The sequence below is a fragment of the Leptosomus discolor genome, chromosome 3 (assembly GCF_034619465.1).
Source record: "Leptosomus discolor isolate bLepDis1 chromosome 3, bLepDis1.hap2, whole genome shotgun sequence".
Taxonomy (NCBI): Eukaryota; Metazoa; Chordata; class Aves; order Leptosomiformes; family Leptosomidae; genus Leptosomus; species Leptosomus discolor.
The window spans coordinates 70925561-70945851 of NC_141393.1; the positions used below are offsets into that span (position 1 = coordinate 70925561).

Here is a 20291-nt window from a genome sequence, read left to right on the forward strand (position 1 = left end):
GATAAAGATTTCATTTATTTTTGATTCTTCTTTCTGGATGAATTAATGCCTTAAGGTAGCTGGAATCTTGCTTGTCACCGAACTTCCAGAATGACACTAAGTTCTTCAGCACTTAATCCCTCAGCAGATAGGGTGTTCTGCCTTGAATAATGTAGCATGGTAAAATTTTCAAAGGCTTGTTCTTATAAAGATTTTACTTTATAGCACAAAAAGTAAACAAGTTCTAAGTGTGCCTAATCTACAAAAGAAGAGTCTAAATTTTTTTTTTTGGTTTGATTTTGGAAATGTCTTAACAAACTTGTATCAAAAATAATGGAAATTTTTTTGAGTGCTTTTTTAGGGTTATTTATCTTGATCTCACTTGCAGACTATTACAGTCCTTCATTGGTAGTGTCTACATAGTGGTTTAGTAAATGCATTCTGCACTTGCAGATCAATTTAGATTAAATAAATACCAGTGTAGTCAAGTTCTTACCAGAAATACACAGATGACTGAAGCTTCCAAATGTATTGTCAGATGCTCTATACATTTTCTATAAATTGAAGCATGTTATTGAACTTGAAGCAGCAGCAGTACATAGAATGCATGCTATGAAGGGATGTTTTTCCATTTGAGTCACTTTCTGTAATCTGTGCTCTTTAAGGGGAAAAAATTACACTTAGTGAATTTAACACACTTCAGTATTCTGTCTCCAATCATGCTGCCTAGAAAAAATGAATGACTTAAGTTCATTAATAAAATACTTCGTTGCATGTTACCTCCTATCTGCAAGGTGCAAGGGCTAAATAAAATCTTGCTACCTAAGGCAGATGAAGAAGTATTGCAACTTTATCCTTCGTAACTTTTCTTAGGCATTTATAGAACTGAATTATAAACAACAAAACAGTAGTTGCCTGTAGCATGTGTTCAGCCTTTGTACTGACATCTTTTTTTTTTTCCCCCTCTTTTCCTTTCTCTCGCTTCAGATGTTCATCAAGTACATAAAGGTTAGCAATCTCTTCTTTTGGAATGATGAATGCATGGGGCTTGGGGTGTTCTGTACTGCGACTCAGCACTTTAATGCATGGCAAGAACAAATCTTTCAGAATCTTTTCTGTTATGGGCAAACTACAAATCCCTTGAATAACCAAAACTTGCAATTTCAAGATTGGATGTATATGTTAAATGAACTCTTGACTCTGTGGGTCTTTGGAGTTATATTTTCAGTACCTTTTTTTCTTTAGGTGGAGTTGATATCGCACTTTGGATCAGAACATTTTTGTCCTTTAAGTCTTATAAGGTAATATCGCAAGTGTTTTACTTTCTTTTTACCTCCTTGCAGTGATGATTAATGTGTTTAATTATAGTTGGGCAACAGATTCTAGTTTTCAGTTTAAGTTATTTTCAGTGCTGTGAATTTAAGTAGTCACCTACTGCTTCACATCTGTTTGAAGAAGCTTTGAATCTTTTGATTTGATTCTCCGTTATGTAAGGGATAGTTTATAGTTGCGGGGTGAAGGATGTGTGTGTGTTAAGAAATAGGAGCATGCAGCCTTCCAGGATGGCATGAGCATTTCAAGGCTGACCAAGCAAAGTCAGGAACAAGTGGTGAACTAAAAAGAGCAGGTGTAGCGGGTGCTGTTGGGAAGCTGCTGTGTTGCAGGTAGGTACAGTTAAGGTTGCTTGGAATATCTAAATTGGAACAAATGTGTGTGTGTAGGTCAGAGAATAATCAGCCTCTGTACTGCTCCTAAAAAACGATTCCAATTCTGTTGTCGAAGCTACATCAGGATTTGAACCTGAGAACTCCAGTATTATAAGCCAAACTGTATTGTCAGTTGACTATAGTCATGAATAAATACTCCTGAAGTTAATCAAAGGTGAAGCTGAAGAGGAGGCATAAGAGCTCATGGAGAGCTTAAGACAAGGAAGTCTAGATATGAGTTCAAGTTAAAAAGTAGGAAAAGTCTCTTCAGAATTACTAGAATTAAAAACAGCATCTTGTTTTGGTACAGCACTTGAAAGCTTTCGGTAGACTTTGTGGATAGAAGTTTGAGAAAATAAGCATTACCACCTTGATCTTGGTTAACTGAAGGCAACTATTGCTTATCTAATTTATTAGCTACATATTATGTAATGTTAATATTGCGTATCTAATTATCAATTATGTCAAGTAATTGACTAATATTAGGTTTTTATTTTAAAACTGTTTATAGGGTATTTGGTACTAGCATGGTTGAAGAGTATGAAGAAATAGCTGATTCTCAGTATCAATCTGAACGACAAGAACTCTTTGATGAAGATGATGGTAAGCAAATAATTTCTGAATTTTTAGCTGTTCAGACATGTCTTGTGCTAGTTCCGTGGCTAATGGCATATGATAAATGATTTGACTGCTAAGTTTACTCTTAGTCTTGTGGCGGTATTTCTGCATTTCTGGGTTTATGCAACAATTCTTTTAAGTTTTAAACAATGTGTTGTAACTATTTGGAGGATTACTTTAGAATGCTAGTAATAAGTCTCTATTTCACTTGGCAGTCTAGGCAATAATATCTTCATGTGCTGACAGTAGTAAAGGATGACTAAAGTAATCGAAGCAGCTCACACACAACAGCTTTATTCTTAGTGCCCATAGCCCGTTTCCTCAGGTTGTTTGTGTGATCAATGCTGCAAGCAATTGGGAAGGTGCTTATGTTGGCTTGCAGACTTTGTGTTTAAATGAAAAATATGAAAACACTTACCTCCAGCCCTCATGAGAAGGAGGGGGAAAAATCCTGTAGTGAGCTCAATGAGCTGTTTGCTGATCTGTGTCATGAATCCTGGGGAAACTGAAGCTTGGACGCTGAGTTTCTTTGGGTTTCTCGTTGCTTGGAGCTTGGTAGTTTGGTATGTAATCTCTGGCCTTTAACTCTATTTCTCTAGGTTTTTTTCACACTGTCAAACTGACGTAACTGAATGACATATTAAATCTTGATGTTTTAATTTCTTTGCCCATGACATGTTTCATTTTGATAGTCATAAGTGTTCTTTATGCATAGATTATCTATTGGATTACAATACAGGGGAAGAAAAATCTTCAAAAAATCTCCTTGGTTCTGCTACAAGTGAGTATGATTTATTAGAAAAATTATTGCTGTGCTGAAACAATGAGCTGCTTAAGTGGAGTGACATTTTGTCATGCAACAGCGAAGACTTCCATATTTTTCAGCCGAAACAATTTCTTGTGATTCCTGTTTAATTGTGTAGGAATAAATAGTAACAGCTCGAAGTTGGGGTGTCATTCTTAGTGTTTTAAAAACAGAACTTTCCGGAATTCTGTTTTTTGGAAACTTTATTTTCTGTGCTTAAGGATCCTGAGCACTTAATATGAATGTTACGTAAGGCTGTAAATAACCAGTACTAAAGTGCTGTAGAACCTTAATAATTCAGAACTTGGAAATCTGTGCTTAATTAAGGTGCCTTATTTATAGGGGCCAATATATTTACTTTGTACAGCCTGAAAGGAAGGGGTGGAGAACACCATTTCTGAAAAGGCTTTATGTAAATAATTGTAGCTTCTGTGCTCTTCATAAGAGGTGTATAGTTTGAGACAACTAACAGTTCTTGACTGTCTTTTGTCACTTTTCCATTGGAAAACCTCCAAGTGTGAGGTTTGTTTGTCTAAGAATATTTGAATATTAAGTTTTAATGGTATTCTTAACTGGTGAATTATTTAGGATAGTATCAGCTGCTGCACAGCTTCTCCAAAAGAGCCTTTACACTGTACCACTCTTCCTTCTGTCCTGGTTAGTGAAGATTTGTCACTGTAGTGTAGATTTGCACTCAATGAGTGCTGTTTCGCTCAGGCTTTCCTTTCATCCCATAGTGGATCGGAGCTGCAGAGTTCTTTGCTGCATTTTCCTAGAATGTAGTTGTCACTTAAGAACGAAAAGCTTAGGACTAGGAATATTGCATAGAGTAGTGCAGTTCTCAAAGGGGAAATAGTGGAAAAAGCAGTTTATTTCTGAATGTTAGGCACTCACAGATGAGAGGAAGCAGTACAGTCTTCCCTGACAATGCTTATCTCTTATTTGTGACTTTGGAAGTTTCCTGTCTTCAAGCTGTCTTGGTGAGGCATGTTCCCATGTTCTGTCTGTAAATGCGGTATTGCAAGTTCGGAAATGCAGTGACTTTCCTGGGTTTCTCTTAGAGTACTAAAGCTATAATGACAAGATTTGAAACTCCTAGTACTGATAGTGCTTGGGAAAGACAGTTGAGCACTGAAACATTGCGGTGATCATTATTTAGTTCTGGCTGATGGATCTTGTTACTGAGACCTTTCATTTCTGGCCGAGTAGTCAGTATTACTTTTTTGAAGGAACTGAGTTTGTGGGTGTTGTTTTTTTTGTGGTGGGTTTTTTTATATGTGCATGCCTGGAAAAATGAAAAAGACTTCCATTTTGCATCATTTGTCTTAGACTGATACATGGTGAGGAAGAGGGATCTTTGGGGAGGAGATAGTGGCCTTCTCAGACATTTGACCTTGTGTTTTGCAGTTTTCTGCTAGTCTAACCTGTGAGGGTAGCTCACTGTTCTTCCTCCTGCCATTCTCATAGACTGGCAGGCTTCTATACCCACTCTTAATTCTCCCTCTCTTTTTGCTTCTCCATCAATAATAAGAAACCATTGATACTTCAAGTTTAACACCTTTTTTTTGTCATGATTTTTCAAAGAATACAGTGCCAGATAAATATGTAATTCGGGAGTGAATTTCCTGACCTGTTTTGGAGGAAAGGCAGAACCAAGGTTCTGCATGGAGCTTGCTGGAGTCTAAGAAATTTGTCATTGCTACTAAAATGCCTCTCTAACTTTATAAACTTACCCACGTGATGTACAATACAGATGTATGTTGGTGGGTGGGGGACAAATGGGCAAAATTGGGTGAACTTTTGAGTGTTTACAGTAAGGTGCTCTTTTCCTGTTCCTCATCTTCTAAGTAAGCCTGGCAATGATGTTTGTTTTCAGTATCAAGACTGAAAAGTTGGCTGTGTAATGTATGTGCTGATATAGAGCACACCCTCTTTGTGTTTACTTCTGTGAATTTTGGGGGCGGGGGAGGGGGAACTGTTCTACTTAACAGACCCTTAAAAAAAAAAAGTACATCTGAGCCAGATCTGTGGATATTTGTTATGGTTTTCTTCCAGTTGCCTTGACTGATCTAGATTGCATTCAAGTAACAGATTGTAAAGTGTAGGTTTTCTTCTTCAAATCTTAAAATATTTAGAATTGTTATGTTGTAGCAGTATCAGAGCCAAAAGTAAGACTTGAGATTAAGGAGGGAGGTATGATGCAAAATTACAAGGAGTACATCTTAATTTGAATAAATCTGTAGTTTTCTGTGACTGTCCTGCTGTGGACATTCTGTGTTCAAAGGCAGAATTCTATCTTGCTCATTTAGCAAATGACATTTCTTGACTCACTACTTTAGTGCTATTGTGACAAATGACCCAACCTATCTTTATTAGAGTTCCTCTGAGTGTTCAAGCTCTAAATTTCTGGTTTGGGACCTTCCTCAGTGGTTTACACACTCAAAATTCCATGCTTAAGTATTCTTCTGTCTTACTGTTCTTTAGTTTCAGTGGACTAATGATCAGTGAATACTTCTCACTGGTGTTAGAAGGTCTAGCTGGTAAAGGTTAGATATGGGTTTTCAAATACAGGTTACTAGCTTGTAAATTTATCCTTTAAAAGCAACAGATGAATCCAGTGTAATAGAATGATGGGATTTTATGTCCTTGTGCTGTGATTCATTTGAAGCAAGTGTTACAAAATAGCAGATTGCTCAGTGGTGCTAATCTCTGGACCCTCTGAATATGTCCTCTCTGAGTGGTTGTTTTCTTTTTCAGATGCTATCCTCAGTATGGTGAATATTGCTGCTAATATGCTTGGAGCCAAAACTGAGGAGTCGTCTGAAGCTACAGGTATTTTACTATTTTTTTTTAGATGAAAAGCATTCTGGAAAGTTTTAGTTTATTTTTGTTATTTTGCTTAATTTTTTGTGAGGAGTTTGATCTATGTTTAAATGACTTTCACCTTTTATGGCATACCTGATTAGTGCCATAGAATTCTTATCCTACTGACTGTGAAACGTGGAACAAAGATGCTGAATTTGCTGAGAAGAGAACTGATACAAAGATAACATATGGGTGTGTTCAGCTGTATTTGGAGGTCTTTCTTCTCTGTTTTAACCAGCTTCAATTGTAAAGTCTAACTTGCTGCACCTTCCTGGAAGTGTTTTGAGACTGTCTGTTACATCATATACATAAACTTGTCAGCAGCACTTTCATTCAAATAACTTTGAATGACATATGCAGTTAATTTGGTAGTGCATTTAATAATCTAAAAAAATCTCAACCACCCCAAAACCCCTAGAATCATTGAAAACAAACATGGTTCTTGAATTTTTATGTTCACATTTTCCTCCTTCCTGCAGCAGGAAACAAAAGTGTGTCTGAAAATGTCACTGCCACTCCTGCAACTTCAACAGTGGCACCAAGACTGCCTGAACCAACTCCTGTTCCTTCACCAGAGTAAGTGATTGGTGTTCGGTTGTGTTTTTTCACTGTGTTTCTAGCAGACACTAACATGCACCATTCTGGAATCTTTGGTAGAATGCTCAGATGTGGCACACTGCCTTAAGCAAGTAGAAAGGCAAGTATTTGGTGAAATGTGTAGTATAGTATTGTTCTAATGAGGGAAATGTATTGCTTTAGCTAATGTTCACAGCTATTTCCATTATATGTGTTTTGTTTTAACACTTGACTAAATATCAAAATGCATCACTAACTTCCTTAATTGTTTGTATTACTTGGTTTAGAAGAAGTAGGGGGAATGTTTTGCTGCTGTTGGCTATTGCAGATTTCTTGGGTGGAAACTGATAATATTCTTCCAGGTTTTTTAGGTTGTCTCCTGCAAGGGACACTAATTAGGAATGTAAGTTGTATTGCTGAAAGTTCAAGTTAAATTTTGTTGACAAAAATGCTGTTTTAGAAGCTTTTTTTTGTTAGGCTTTCCTTGATGAAAATATGTATGCAAAGATAGGGAATTGGGTTAGGAGGAGGAGTTGCATGTATTCTATGGGGTTTTTTTCAATTGTTTAGAATTGGCTACTTAGAGGCTGAGACTCTGGTTCTTAAATGTTAAGACATGACTTGTGCTGTATTTAGTAGTTTTATAGTTTCCTAGCACTCTGATTGTTGAGAGACTGAGGAAGGTCAGTGGGAAGGTTGTAACATCCCATCTTTAACTCTTGTTGTAGACTCGTTACTACAGATGTTCCACAGATAAATACAGAACAATTAGTTGTGGATTTGACAAAAGAAAGCCCTATTGTTCAGCTGGTACAAGAGTATGAAGAAGATAACAGCCAGTCAACAGTAACCTTGCTGCCCAGTGATGATCAGGAAGAAGAGGCATCAGCATGGTTTGAACTTGAGACAGAAAAGTACTGCTATGACATGGCGACAATATGTTGTATTTCCACCTTTTCAGAATATCTGTTTAAATGGTGTTCAGTTGCTGTAGCCCGGCATCGGCAGCGTAGCAAAACGGAGGGCAAACAAGGGCAAGATTATTCTGCTGATGTTCAGCAGCCACAGGCGGTTCTGACCGAATCTGTACATACATCAATAGGTGAGTCTCTGCCTGAGCAATTAGACAGCAAAGTTGAGAGACCATCTGGATCTACTGTTGCAGTTGACTTGAGCAGTGTGGTCCATGAGGAGATCCGTAATGAGACCACAGATTCAATTGAACTGGAACCAAGCCATCCTCAAACTGTCTCTCAGTCCCTCCTCTTAGAAGTTACTTCTGAAGTTAAGCCATTGCCGACAACAGACGTGGCGTTGGAGCCTGCAAAAGAAGATGCAGGCCAGTTAGCACCAAGGGTGACTCCCCAGGTGGATATAGCTGAGATCAGTGGAGAAACAGAAAAGGCTGAGAGCTCTGTTGCAGAAGAAAACCCTGCAGCTTCTGACACCAGTGCGGCCACTGAGGTAAAGGAGACGAGCACAAGAGAGACTATTGCTACTCCAATGACTTCAAAGCCTACAGAGACTGTTCTGCAGCCTGAGTATACAGTCGGTATATTAGCCAGTGATGCTGGGGAAGGAAAGGAAAGCACTCCAGAAGTACAGAAACCTGTTTTGCCTTCTGTTGAGTCTTCTGTATCTGCTGAAACAAAGGAGGATGATCAGGCAACTGAAGAAGCTTTAATGGCAATTCCGGTCACTGGGGGACCTCAGAGAACAGCTACAGACTTCTATGCTGAATTACAGAATTCAACAGATCTAGGCTATGCCAATGGAAATCTTGTTCATGGATCTAATCAAAAGGAGTCTGTCTTCATGCGCCTTAATAATCGCATAAAAGCCCTAGAAGTAAACATGTCTCTCAGCAGCCGGTATTTAGAAGAACTTAGCCAGAGGTAAGTCTGAGGAAGACTGGTAAGAGTCTGCCATGTGTAAACAAGATTTTAGCCAGCTATACAAAGGAACCTACATGTACAGAAAGTGGTATTATGGAGGCGGAGTATAGTATGAGTCGCAGCATAAAGCTTTATGGAACACAGAGAGGTACCTAATCGTAGGTAGCTGCTGGAGACCTGGGTGTCTGTGGGTGGGAGGGGTTCCCTTTCTGTATTTCAGATTGTCATGGTTTAACCCCAGCTGGCAACTAAGGCACGCACTCATTGCTTCCCCCTGCAGTGGGATGAGGAGGTGAACTGGGAGGGGAAAAAAAGTAAAACTTGTAGGTTTAGATAAGAAGAGTTTAGTAACTGAAATAAAATATAATAACAATAGCAACGAAAAGGGAGATAGCAGAGAGAGAGCTAAAACCCAAGAAAGGACCAGTGATGCACAATGCAGTTGCTCACCACCTGCTGACCAATGCCCAAGCAGCCGTCTGCCCTCCCTGGCCAGCTTCCCCCAGTTTATACGCTGGGCATGATGTCCTATGCTATGGAATATCCCTTTGGCTAGTTGAGGTCAGCTGTCCTGGCCATGTTCTCTCCCAGCTTCTTGTGCACCTCCTCGCTGGCAGAGCATGGGAAACTGAAAAATCCTTAACTTAGGATAAGCACTACTTAACAGCAACTAAGTTGTGTGTTATCAGCATTATTCTCATCCTAAACCGAAAACACAGCACTGTACAGGCTACTAGAAAGAAAATTAGCCCTATCCCAACCGAAACCAGGACACATGTACAATCACGTTTATTTTGTTTTGGGGAATATTGCTGTGGGTTTTTTAAAAGGATAAAGTGTTGCCAGAATGTAAGCACTAACCCTGTCCATAATCCTTTCGGCAAAAAGGCACATCGTCCTGTTGCTGTTAAACTGAGTGACACAGACTTTACAGGGCCTTCTTTACTGAATTGATTGTTTTCACTCAAATGACTGTTATCTGCAATAACTCTTGTTGAAGAAGGGAGCATGGAGAGGGAACCAAGAACTTTGTGAGGGATGTATGTATATTAGTGTTTCTGTGGTGCTCCTTAGCCCTGGGAGAATCGGGAAATGCACCCGCTTCACAGCTGGCTCCGAGGAAGGGGCTCTTCATTCTATTTACTGTTGTCTGTCTTGGCGGTCAGTGTTTGCAGAGTATTCTCCATAGTGAATTCCAGTAAACTGGCACTAAGCTCTAAGATGTTGAAATAGATTTAACCTTGGGGGGGAAAAAAAAAAAACACAAAAAAACCCTAGAGACACACATCTGTTACCTGTGTGAAGCTTAAAAGGAAGTACCATTTGATGTTTAAACAAAACTTCTTTGGGCAAAGAGAAGTTTTGTGCTGGCATAGTCGTATTTTCTGAGTGCAAGTCTAATGCTGAGGAGTTCTATGAATGAGCATTTCAGACCATTACGCTCTTTGTTTTAGGTACCGAAAGCAAATGGAAGAAATGCAGAAGGCTTTCAATAAAACAATAATAAAACTTCAGAACACCTCAAGAATAGCAGAAGAGCAGGTATGGTTGTTTGGAGTACTTAAGTGTTTTCCTAATTAGGAAAGTTTATTTTTAAGAAAGAGTTTCAAGGAGGTGCAGAAATTCTTTCAGTTGAAGATTATTAGCTGCATATCTGCCTTTTAAAAGCATCCATTCCATGCTTCCCAATTTTTTTCTCTGTAATAAAATTTTTAGATATATTCCCAGTTGTTTTAAATAAGGCCATTTCTAGCTCTGTTTCCTGATTTCTGTATTTGAAGAAAAAAATTTGTCAGCTGGTAATGGCTAAAGCTTTTACATGTCTTTGTCAATGAAGAAGTTAGCCATTTCCATTTCCTTGTTTCTTGGTTATAGCTGATCTTAAAACTATTTAATTTTTTTAACTTGGTTTGTTTTTCATCTCTCACTTAAAGTTAGGTAGACAGTTGCCCCAGTGCTGCTGAAGAGACCTAGGCTTTAGAGAGGGAGAGAGGTACAGTAACGGCTTATGCCAAATTTGCGTTTGAAAGTGTAGTGCATATAACAAAAGCTTTAGTTCGTTCTTTAAAATGTGATTTAAGGAAGTGAGAGCTGAAGGAGGTTTTCCCCTGCTCTGCCATCCCAGCTTTCCTGAGCAGCTGTGAAATACAGCACTATCAGCAGTGAAGAATAATCACTAAAGCAACTGGACGCGCAGACTTCATCCCAAGCTGTCTCATGATTTCTGAAGTGGAGTCCCAGACCTGTAGTTTGCTCAATTTGTCAACAATGAAGAAAATCCCAACTTCCCTGAGATCATATGCATGTTCTTTTTGGCTTTTTTTGAATAGTATCAAATGCTGGTCAGTCTGAGGGGCTCTTCTTGGTTCACCTTTCCAATATTTGGCTCTTCCTGGATGATAGGAGGCAATAGCTGTAAAGGACTTGTTGCTGGCTGGCTTGGGCTTCTGTCATTTAAGTGGCTGACTACCTGATCCCAGAACAGAAGCTGTGCGTCAGCCCTTAGACTTTAGCTCTGCCTGGTCATCTGTGTGTGTATTTTGTAATGGGACAGTACTCAGCTTCCTGACAGTCATTGCATGGAGCTGGCTACTTAATCTGCTTTTAATGAAGATAGCAGAAGTCAGTGTAATGAAATGCACTTGGCATAACGTTCCAAAACATTATTTGATAAGTAAAAATGTTTTTAAGTGCGCGTATGACTAATGCTGCTTAAGCAGTTTCAAATGTTATGAGAGTTGTGTTGAAAACAATGCTGAATAGGTCATGAGGCTACAAAATGCCTGGCTGTGTCAGATTGCTAACTCGGTACATGTGAGAGTATATGGTAGAGGGAACCTGACAACTAAATAGCATGGCCATGACTCTCTTTGATACAGGATCAGCGGCAGACGGAAGCAATCCAGCTGTTACAAGCCCAGCTTGCCAACATGACGCAGCTAGCTTCTAATCTGTCAGCAACTGTGGCGGGGTTAAAACGTGAGGTAATTATAATTCAGCAATATGGCGTGAGAACTCAAAGGAAACAGATGCATAAACATATCTCAATTTGAAGAGGCCTGGAGTCTTTAAATGAAGCTTCTCGTTTGAGAAGTTGTCTGTAGTGGTATTTTCAGCCTACTTTAGCAGCTGGCCAAGGGAGGGGAGGGAAGTTTGAGTAGTTTGAGCTGTCTTGTGCACAGCAAGATTGGTAATAATGTCAACTACAGCCCTGCTAGCCCCATGATTGTAGTCTGAGCTAGTGATAAAGATAAAACTTAGTGAGAATAACTTAATATCTCAGCCTACCTTACTGCATTGGAATTCAGTTGTTCTGTGAAATGATTCTTAATGGGATTAGAAGACTAACCACTGACTTTGAAATGGCAATAATGGGACTTGTTGCACATATAGAATTTTTGACATGTGTCAGAGGGAATGGGAAAGTTCATGTTTCGAGAACTTTTCTGGCACTTGCCACATTACATAACCAGTTGTATTGTATGGCTTTGTTACACAGCTTCAGTAAGATGGGATGCCTTGCAGTGTCCAGCACTTATGCTGTCCACTTTAAATATTAGCAGACTCTAGCCGTAGGAAATTTAGTGTGCAAGAGTGTACTGGCCACACTTAGAGCTGGGCTGTGATATCAGATGAGTATGTGGAGGGTTGCACTCTTAGCTACTGAATGGGAGACTGATATGGCTACGGCACCCTTCTCCTTTCCCCTCTGGCTATTCTGGGCTTTTGAGATTAGGGGAATCTTGGCAACAATATTAGGAACATATTCTCTCCAATGTTTATGTTCTCCAGCCTGGAATGTCAAGCAGTACCATAAATATGACCTTTTTTTGTGCATGTTGCCGAAGACATCTAGAGCTGTTTTCTAACACTTAGTGAGACTTCTTTTTTGATTCCTGGCTGGCTAAGCTCCTGTTCATGAGTGCTGTGGTTTTGACCAGGATTTGACAGTGGTGGTCATCAGGGTATGTTAGATGAGTGTCCTGGAATTGGAGCACGTGGCTTTCCCTGAATTCCTCTCTGGTCACCTGAGTCTATTAGTCTGAGACATTTGCTTGTTACTAAGTGGGAAGTGATGGTCCTTGTCTCTTCTGAGGTCTTAATATGGCTTCTAAAATCTCTTAGTGTGTTTAAGATAGATTTTTTTTTTGGTAGGAAAACTGTGCAATGCATTGGTTTTTTAAGCATCATCCACAAAATACCCTTGGATTTCAGCTTCCATATAATTCTAGTCAGCTTCATCTGTTAATCTTCAGAAAAACATATTTGAAAAAATCCTTCTGCTAGGTTGTGAAATGGAAGAGTAGTCAGAAAGATGAAACCCATTGAATCAAGTGAACATAATGGCATTTATTCTGTGAAGTACTGCAATGTCAGTTGATGAAAAGCATCACATAAAATTGAGATAGCATTACATCCATGTCAACTGTGAAACAGATGTTACTTTCTTAGTATGCTTTCCATAAGGAAGTGTATTACTCCGGTAGGTTTGAATGCTCTTTGCAAGGGGCAGCTCCTTCTTTAAGTTATGATAGTACCATAGTCAGTGAAATCTTGTCCTGTGTTACTAGCTAGTGGTTTTCAGCCTTCACTCCTTCAAGGTGGTGTAGCCAATAGACCACATCAAACCTCTGAAAAAATACTCAAATTTGAACAAGTGTTAATGAAATTGAAGGAAAGTGACTTAAGAACATGCAAGTTGTGTTCTTACAAGATTTTAATGTTTAAAACACAAGAATAATAGTGTCATTAAATTATTCTTTAACAACTCTATCAAATTCTTCCAGGTTTCTGATCGTCAGACTTACCTTGTGATTACTCTCATTCTCTGTGTCATTCTGGGATTGGTGCTTTATGTGCAGCGGTGCAGAAGCACTTCTCAGTTCTGTGAAGATTACCTCTCAAAAATTCCCAAGAGTAATCACTACCCTAGCCCCAAAAGGTAATGTATTTATGTTTGAAACATAGTCGTTCTTGCAGCTTTTATTGATATTTCCTAAATGTTCTGGGACTGGCACATCTGCTTTAATTCTGAGTTTTCTTTCTGCACACTCAAAACTGATAGCAAAGAGCCATTACTGCTCTGTAGTAATGCTCTCCTAGGAGCATTTTGGGTCTACTACACTTAACATACCTTGACAGTTTGTTGCAAATACAGTACTGTGTCTGTTTGCCAGGCTTTCTTGGGCACCTCAGCGAGTAACTCTGTCCTTCTGCCAGAGGTGTTTCTTAATGAAAATAAGTATGACAAAGTCCTGAAAAAAACCTTTTTTTCAAAAAAGCTTTGTGGATTTTGCTTCCTAGGTGTTTTTCCTCCTATGATGATATGAATTTGAAAAGAAGAACTTCTCTTCCACTGGTCAGATCACAGTCTTTTCAGCTAGCTGGTAAAGAAGGTATTACTCTCATACTGTACATTTGCTGTCCAGTGCTGCTCTGTTAGTGCTATACAATGTGTGTTGCTGCCAAGCGTATGAAAATGGAATTGCAGGTTAATGTCAAAGTACACTGGATTCTAGTGGTTCACATGCACATTCTGTAGGACAAGGTGGTTTGTGAACACTTGTTACCAGACACTCATGGAACTGTGCTAAGCTACGCTAAAATATTAAATGTAGCCTTTGCTATTGTTTATACTCTGTAGATGTTTCCTTGGGGTTAGTAGCAGTCCATGCAGGCATTCAGGTCTACAGAGCTATGAAGCTTGCAGAAAGTGTGTGTGTGGTTTTGGTTTGTTTTTTTTTTTTTTAAATGCCAGACGTGGGAAGTCTGAATGCCCTACTTCTCAGGAGTCCCAATAGCCTGTCTTTGAAACTTGGCAGATATTTAGCATCCAAATTTATCAACTGTAGTAAGAAAATTTAGACTATTTATCTTGGCTTGAGTGTGAGGAATGATTAGGTCTCTCCAGTATTCATGTTGCACTCGGGACAACTGAATTTTGATTTTAGGCCATCGTTATCAAGCAAAACCAAGTGTTGCAGATTATAGTAACTACCAAGTAAGCAGCTGACACTGCTTTTCTGGGTGCAGCAAACTTGCTTCATGAGTTTTTGTACTGTGAATAAAACTGCATGAAAACTCGTGAGTTAAGTTTGGAACATGTTGCAGCAGGGACTAGCGAAGACATAGACTATTTTTTTGCATGGCCATGCTTTTGCTGAATTCTCCTCTGCTTTGGCTTGGAAGAATGATTTACAAAGCACTGACGGAGGAATGCCAGACTGGTCTCATGTCATTCTGAACATCTGTGTCCTTGATAGGTACACATGCTTCTAGTTATCTGTCCTGTCGTGGCCAGGCTGCACCTTCAACACTGTTATATTGGTAACAGTTCATTTTTGTAGGAACTAACTTTTGCTGACCATTGTTCTTTTTCCCAAAGGATGTTCTCTGCACCTCTGCTATGGCCTAATCTATCAGGAGGTCAGGTGTTTTCAAGTATTTATCACTGACAGCTGCCATGGCAGCAGAGGGGCATTGTTCTGTGTGTTGACTTCACTTTCAGTGTTCATGTGCTGTGCCTTTAACTTACAGCAGGAGCAAAAATTTGTGTGATAAGTGGAATATTTTGTCATGCTGTTACTTATTTAGAATTGTGTTCTAGAGCTGGCAGTGTCAGGACTGCTCAGTTTATGTTCCCTCTCTTACAGTGGATCCAGAGGACCTGTACATTGTAGAACCCCTGAAGTTTTCCCCAGAGAAGAAGGTACAGGGGCTGTGGGGAGGGCAGGCTGAGCTGAGCATGTTTCTGCTGGCAGGCAGCGCATGTTTCAGCTGCTTTCCCCTATGCTGGTTTCTAGGCTTGGTTTTTTACGCTCTGCTTGCCTTTCAGAACCTAACTGTTTCTCTTTTTACTTGTGGTTTCAGAAAAAGCGCTGTAAATACAAAAGTGAAAAAATAGAGACTATTAAGCCAACGACAGAGCCTCTGCATCCAATAGCCAACGGGGAAATTAAAGGACGGAAGCCGTTTACGAACCAGAGGGACTTCTCTAACATTGGGGAGGTTTATCACTCTTCGTATAAGGGTCCTCCATCCGAAGGAAGCTCTGAAACGTCATCGCAGTCTGAGGAGTCCTATTTTTGTGGCATTTCAGCATGTACGAGTCTGTGCAATGGACAGACTCAAAAGACAAAAACTGAGAAGAGGGCTATAAAACGAAGACGGTCTAAAGTTTCAGACCAAGGGAAGCTCATAAAAACTCTAATACAGACTAAGTCAGGGTCAATGCCAAGCCTGCATGACATAATCAAAGGAAATAAAGATATAACAGTGGGAACACTTGGTGCCACGGCGGTTTCTGGACAAATGTAAAGCTAGTTGAACCTCTCAAACAGGAGAGTGTTTGTTCGTTTGAGAACAGTCTGTGGTATTCTGTGGGAGGATAGTGGGAGACGAAGAGCTCAACTAATTGGAAAGTATTCAGAAATTTGGTTTCTGCCTTTCTAAATAAATGGGATTGTGTCAATCTTGGCTATAAGCTGCAGCTTTACAAGGCTGGTAATTTCCTATGAGAACAGCTTGGGGGGGGAGGGAGGGCAGGGTTCATTTTATAAAGGTTTTTTTTCACAGTTCCTGGGGCAGAGATTTTTTGAAACCCAGTTTGTTGGGTGGAATAGGGATAAAAGCCTAATCCTCTTCCTTTAGCTTTGTTCCTATTTCTTGCACCTTCCCATATTTATGTGCCTTTTGTCTATTTATAATGCCACTGGAAGAGGGGAGATACAGTTGTTTGTCATTTGATTTATTTTGTAATTTCTCTAGCTTTTTTTGAAGATGCAACACTACAGTGCTGTAAAGGGACATGTGTTGGCCTTCATCTGGACTCAATAATGTGGACTGGATACTGTAAAAATACTAACAGATGGACTTGCCTGACTAGATTCTGGTTTTGCAAACTCTGTTTGGGAAAATATCTCACTAGGGATGAGAATCATGTTTATTTCCCCCTTCAGTTACAAATCAGAGCTGTATCTGCTGTACTAAATGAATGACAGTGGCTCTTCCTGTGTACGATGGGATCTTAGGCCGGTGAATGCATTTGTTACCTGAATTGCCTGCTGTAGCTCTCTGCAGGAAGTGAACGGGGGACGTTTGCCGTTTCTGTGCTAAGAGTTCAGGAAAAAGCTCAGCTGAAGAATGCGGGGGTGAGCTGGTGCTGCCGGGCCGTTCTCCCAACCAGCTCTGGATGTGTTGTGTTTGCAAAGCCTTGAAGTCTGACCAGTCAGGCTGGTTCAAAGTGGGTTATTTCCATAATGTTTGCTTTTGTATTGGCTAACAAATGTGCAGTGTTTGTATGGTTGGTATTTTCATATCCCAGTGTTTTTTATTTTGACTGTGATTGTGTATTTGGATACTATAGGATGTGCGATTGCTAAAATGTTGAGTGTGTATCGGAGTGAGTGGAACAAGAGGTTATTCCTTTTGACAGGTGTTACAGGTTCACATTGTAAAAAATAAGTTAACTTATTGAGCACTTTTAGTGGTACCCTTTTTAACAGATCTAATGCCTTTCCTGGGTATTGTATGTAATGTGACTTATTTAAAGCCTTTGGTTTTTTTGCTGCTTTCTTGTTAGTTTTTTAATACTTTAAGGTGATGTACTTTTGGAGTTGATCTGCACAATTAGCCAGTCGGAGCACATGAACCAGACGTGTTGAGCGTGAGTTCAGAAGGGTTTCAAACCTGGATGAGGAAAATACATACCACCTGAGTGCAGCGTACAATGTTGTGGAACAAGAGTATGTAACTACAGAGCTGTAGTGCCATTAGAAACTGTGAATTTCCAAATAAATCTGAACACTTTGTCTTTCATTTACTGGCATTTTTCCTTTGAAAATGAAACTTGTGGCTTAAATTCTTTGAGAAGGATGATTCTTTAAGTTTCAGTCCAGGACTAGGACTGGGCTCCTTTGGGCCGTAATAAGGAGCTCATAAACTTGTTTGTCAGACTAGATGTGTTTGTCTATTTAAAAAAAGAAAAGGGGGGCTTGGGAGGGAAGAGTGGTGCTTTGTCTGAAAGTTCAGGAATTGTGGCTGTGTAAAACTGCTAGAAAAGTTTCCAGCACCTATCAGTTCAGGTCTTGACCTGGGAGATCCTTAGAAGCGGTAGCTTTCTGAGAGAATGACTGCATGAAATTACCTCTTGGTGCTCAGAGCTGAGATCTGAGGGATAAAAAAGGCCATTAAAATAAAATGTTAGAAAGTCGTGTCATTTCAAACCAGGTTTCAGCTTGAAGATTGCCCCTTACTGGTCCCTTCCTCCTAACTTATTTCGAGCAAGTGTAGCAGCACAGCATGCAGCCAAGTGCCAAATTCGCCGGCTGTCCAACATCTACTGATCTTGTCAAGTGAGACCTCCCCAGCACTCATTTCTCACTTGAGTGCCTCCAGGCTCTGCTTCATCAAAGCACTACGGTTTGAAAAGCAATTGAATGTGGGATTTGCTGTGTGGGTGGGGTGTGTTTGGGTGTGTTTGTTTTTTTTTGTGGTGTCTTTTTTTTTTTGATTACTGGCCTTCCTCTTGATACATCACTTGTAGGAAGTGTGCTTTCATTTACTGCTCTGGCAGTCACTGATTGTTCTTGTCAATAAGAATCAGCTGAAGCTGGACGTGACTGAATTCTTAAAACAGCCCATCTTCACTGTCTAGCTATAAACCAGAGACTGACAGACCTAGAACATGCTGATGGGTGTGTAGAATGAGGCCAAATGAGCTGTGATGCAACACACAGGCAACAAATGTGTTTCTAATGGTGGTGGGGGGATTTTTGCTCTGTTCTAGCTGGCCTGTAAGCATGGGACGAAAGCAAATTTGGTTGTGAAACTGGTGTTAAACCAGAGATGATGGTGGTCATATATATTTATCAACTATACAGTGTGAGCATATAGCTCTGCAGCAAGGAGGGTTGCCTTTCCTGGAAGCAGCGGTTCCGTGGGTGGCCAGAAACTTTCCTCTTAATCCTTTTCTGTTTTGCTTTCATGGACAACTTCTTACTTTGTCCTGCATGCATTTGCTTCCTAGACTGCATTACCCCACAGCGCTGGTGAGCAATCCTTGAAGTACACTTGGAAATTGCAGCTGAGGAATTAGCAGCACTCCTCGGTGCTTCCTCATGCAAGAGGAGTGTACTGTGTGTGTTTCAAAGCGTTCATGTGTACATCCCCATTCTCTCTTGGGAAGGTGATGCTTGGCCTTGAAATGAAATCTTTTTGCTGTCTCTCTTCTGCTGATAATGATCCATTTTATACCTTAGATGTTGGTAAGTCTGAGTAGGTTGTGCATGTTTAAATTCCAAGCACATCTTCAAATTTCCAAATTAACAATTTCAGATGTGAAACTGAATGCCTTCTAAAACAGTCCTTTAGTACCTTGCTCTATAAGTTTAAAAAAATTGGGGATGACCTAGATGGTAAGGAGGTGCTGTGTTCTGTGGAAAAATATCAGCAATAAAGCTTGTCATGTGATGAACACAGGAAATGTGCCATGGGAATAACGCATACCCTAAATGGACAGAGCAGAGCTTGTTGAGAATACGGCTTGAGGCCACACTGCTCCCAGTTCACACTGGAGATGTGGCAGATGCTGTTACTGGTAGGTAACACCAGGCCAGAAGCTCTTCTCGCTCATGCTCCCATGTTTCAAGACTGTTTTGAGAATGCCTGACACTTCTGGAAGTGTACCCCCAAGTCAATGTAAAGAATAAGTGGTGTCACAAGCTGCGTAGGTTTGCTTCCCTGAAAGCTACTTACTGTTCCTAAGAAATGCTGCCTCTGGGCTCCGAGTCAGCAGGAGCTTGTGTGAATTCAGCTGGTGTGATGGGGAGCAAAGGCATTGCACACAGTGCAGGCTTTTCTAGTATTTTGAGTGCCTGGCTAACAGAAACCCAGGTCACACGGTGAAAAATGTCTGCCTAGTTTTTTGTGCTGGGTCAGTGGAGCTGGCTGTTGGCAGCAGTGACTCCTGTGAATAAAGCACACGTATCACAGGGTCGCTGCTGGTGCTCGTCAGCCAGGGAGTGACTTTCCTATTCTCCTAAGGACGTTACCCAACGGTTTCAACTATGCCTAGGTCTGAACTTCCCAGTCATGGTTTAGGTTGTGCTTCAGCTGCTGAGGAAGCCAGTGTCTGAGGGAACCTGTGGAGCTGATTGCGCTATTGCAAACTCGAGAGTGTTTGTTCTGGCAGCTAACTGGTGATTGAACCACAGCTTCTGCTGGCTGCTGCCTTGCTGCTTTTAATTATTTGTAACCACTTTTTTTAAAAAAAAGCTCTCAATGTCAAGTTCTTATTGCTTAATGTTATCCTTTCATGTGGGCTCTTGAGTAATTTTTTGCTTCCAGTTTCATTAATGTCACTCTGACTCTAGCTTTCAAAACTTGATTTTTTTTTTTGTGAAATCAAGTCTCTTAAATTGGTCGATCTTTATAGAGAGAATAGTTTCTAATGAAGACAACTTGTAAGTCTTGTCAAATTCCTATGGTGTTGTGGATAGTTAACGGGAGGGCCTGTTCCATCCTGTGATACTGCATAAGATTGGACAGTTGGTGTAAAATACCCAGAAGCCTGCGTGCGTACGCAGTAGTGAGGACTGCGTCCCTGCAGTCCTTGGGCAGGTCTTGAGCCCAAGGTCAAAAAATATTTAAGCAACATGGAGGTTTCCATGGGAGGAGGGGTAGTCACAAGCACACGCACTGTGTAAGTGGATTACTAGCCGTGTTTGCCGAAGTAAGGTACTTAGGTTATATATGTTAAGAATCGGAGTGGAAATCAAATATTTTTAAAACCTGCAAGCTCTACCAGCTGTTGGTAAGTAGAGAACTCAAGTATAAGGTGTCTTTGTG

The 20291-nt window shown here is 40.2% G+C and overlaps 1 protein-coding gene across 4 annotated transcripts in view; it reads left to right on the forward strand.

Annotated features, from left to right (window-relative positions):
- SUCO (SUN domain containing ossification factor) overlaps nt 1-15927 on the forward strand; it is a 41300-nt gene extending 25373 nt beyond the window's left edge. The window contains exons 9-22 of one of the 4 annotated variants that reach the window (XM_086463463.1): nt 967-987; nt 1225-1280; nt 2197-2288; nt 3019-3084; nt 5866-5923; nt 6226-6233; nt 6453-6549; nt 7278-7442; nt 9899-9986; nt 11324-11428; nt 13232-13386; nt 13749-13840; nt 15098-15153; nt 15315-15927. In XM_086463463.1, the coding sequence (XP_086319589.1) occupies nt 967-987; nt 1225-1280; nt 2197-2288; nt 3019-3084; nt 5866-5923; nt 6226-6233; nt 6453-6549; nt 7278-7442; nt 9899-9986; nt 11324-11428; nt 13232-13386; nt 13749-13840; nt 15098-15153; nt 15315-15761 (1506 nt within the window). In that variant the 3' untranslated portion in view covers nt 15762-15927. Of the gene's footprint in view, nt 1-966; nt 988-1224; nt 1281-2196; nt 2289-3018; nt 3085-5865; nt 5941-6225; nt 6234-6452; nt 6550-7277; nt 8445-9898; nt 9987-11323; nt 11429-13231; nt 13387-13748; nt 13841-15097; nt 15154-15314 lie in introns of all 4 variants that reach the window. The other 3 variants (XM_086463460.1, XM_086463461.1, XM_086463462.1) reach the window with 3 other exon arrangements.
- The last annotated feature ends 4364 nt before the right edge of the window (nt 15928-20291 follow it).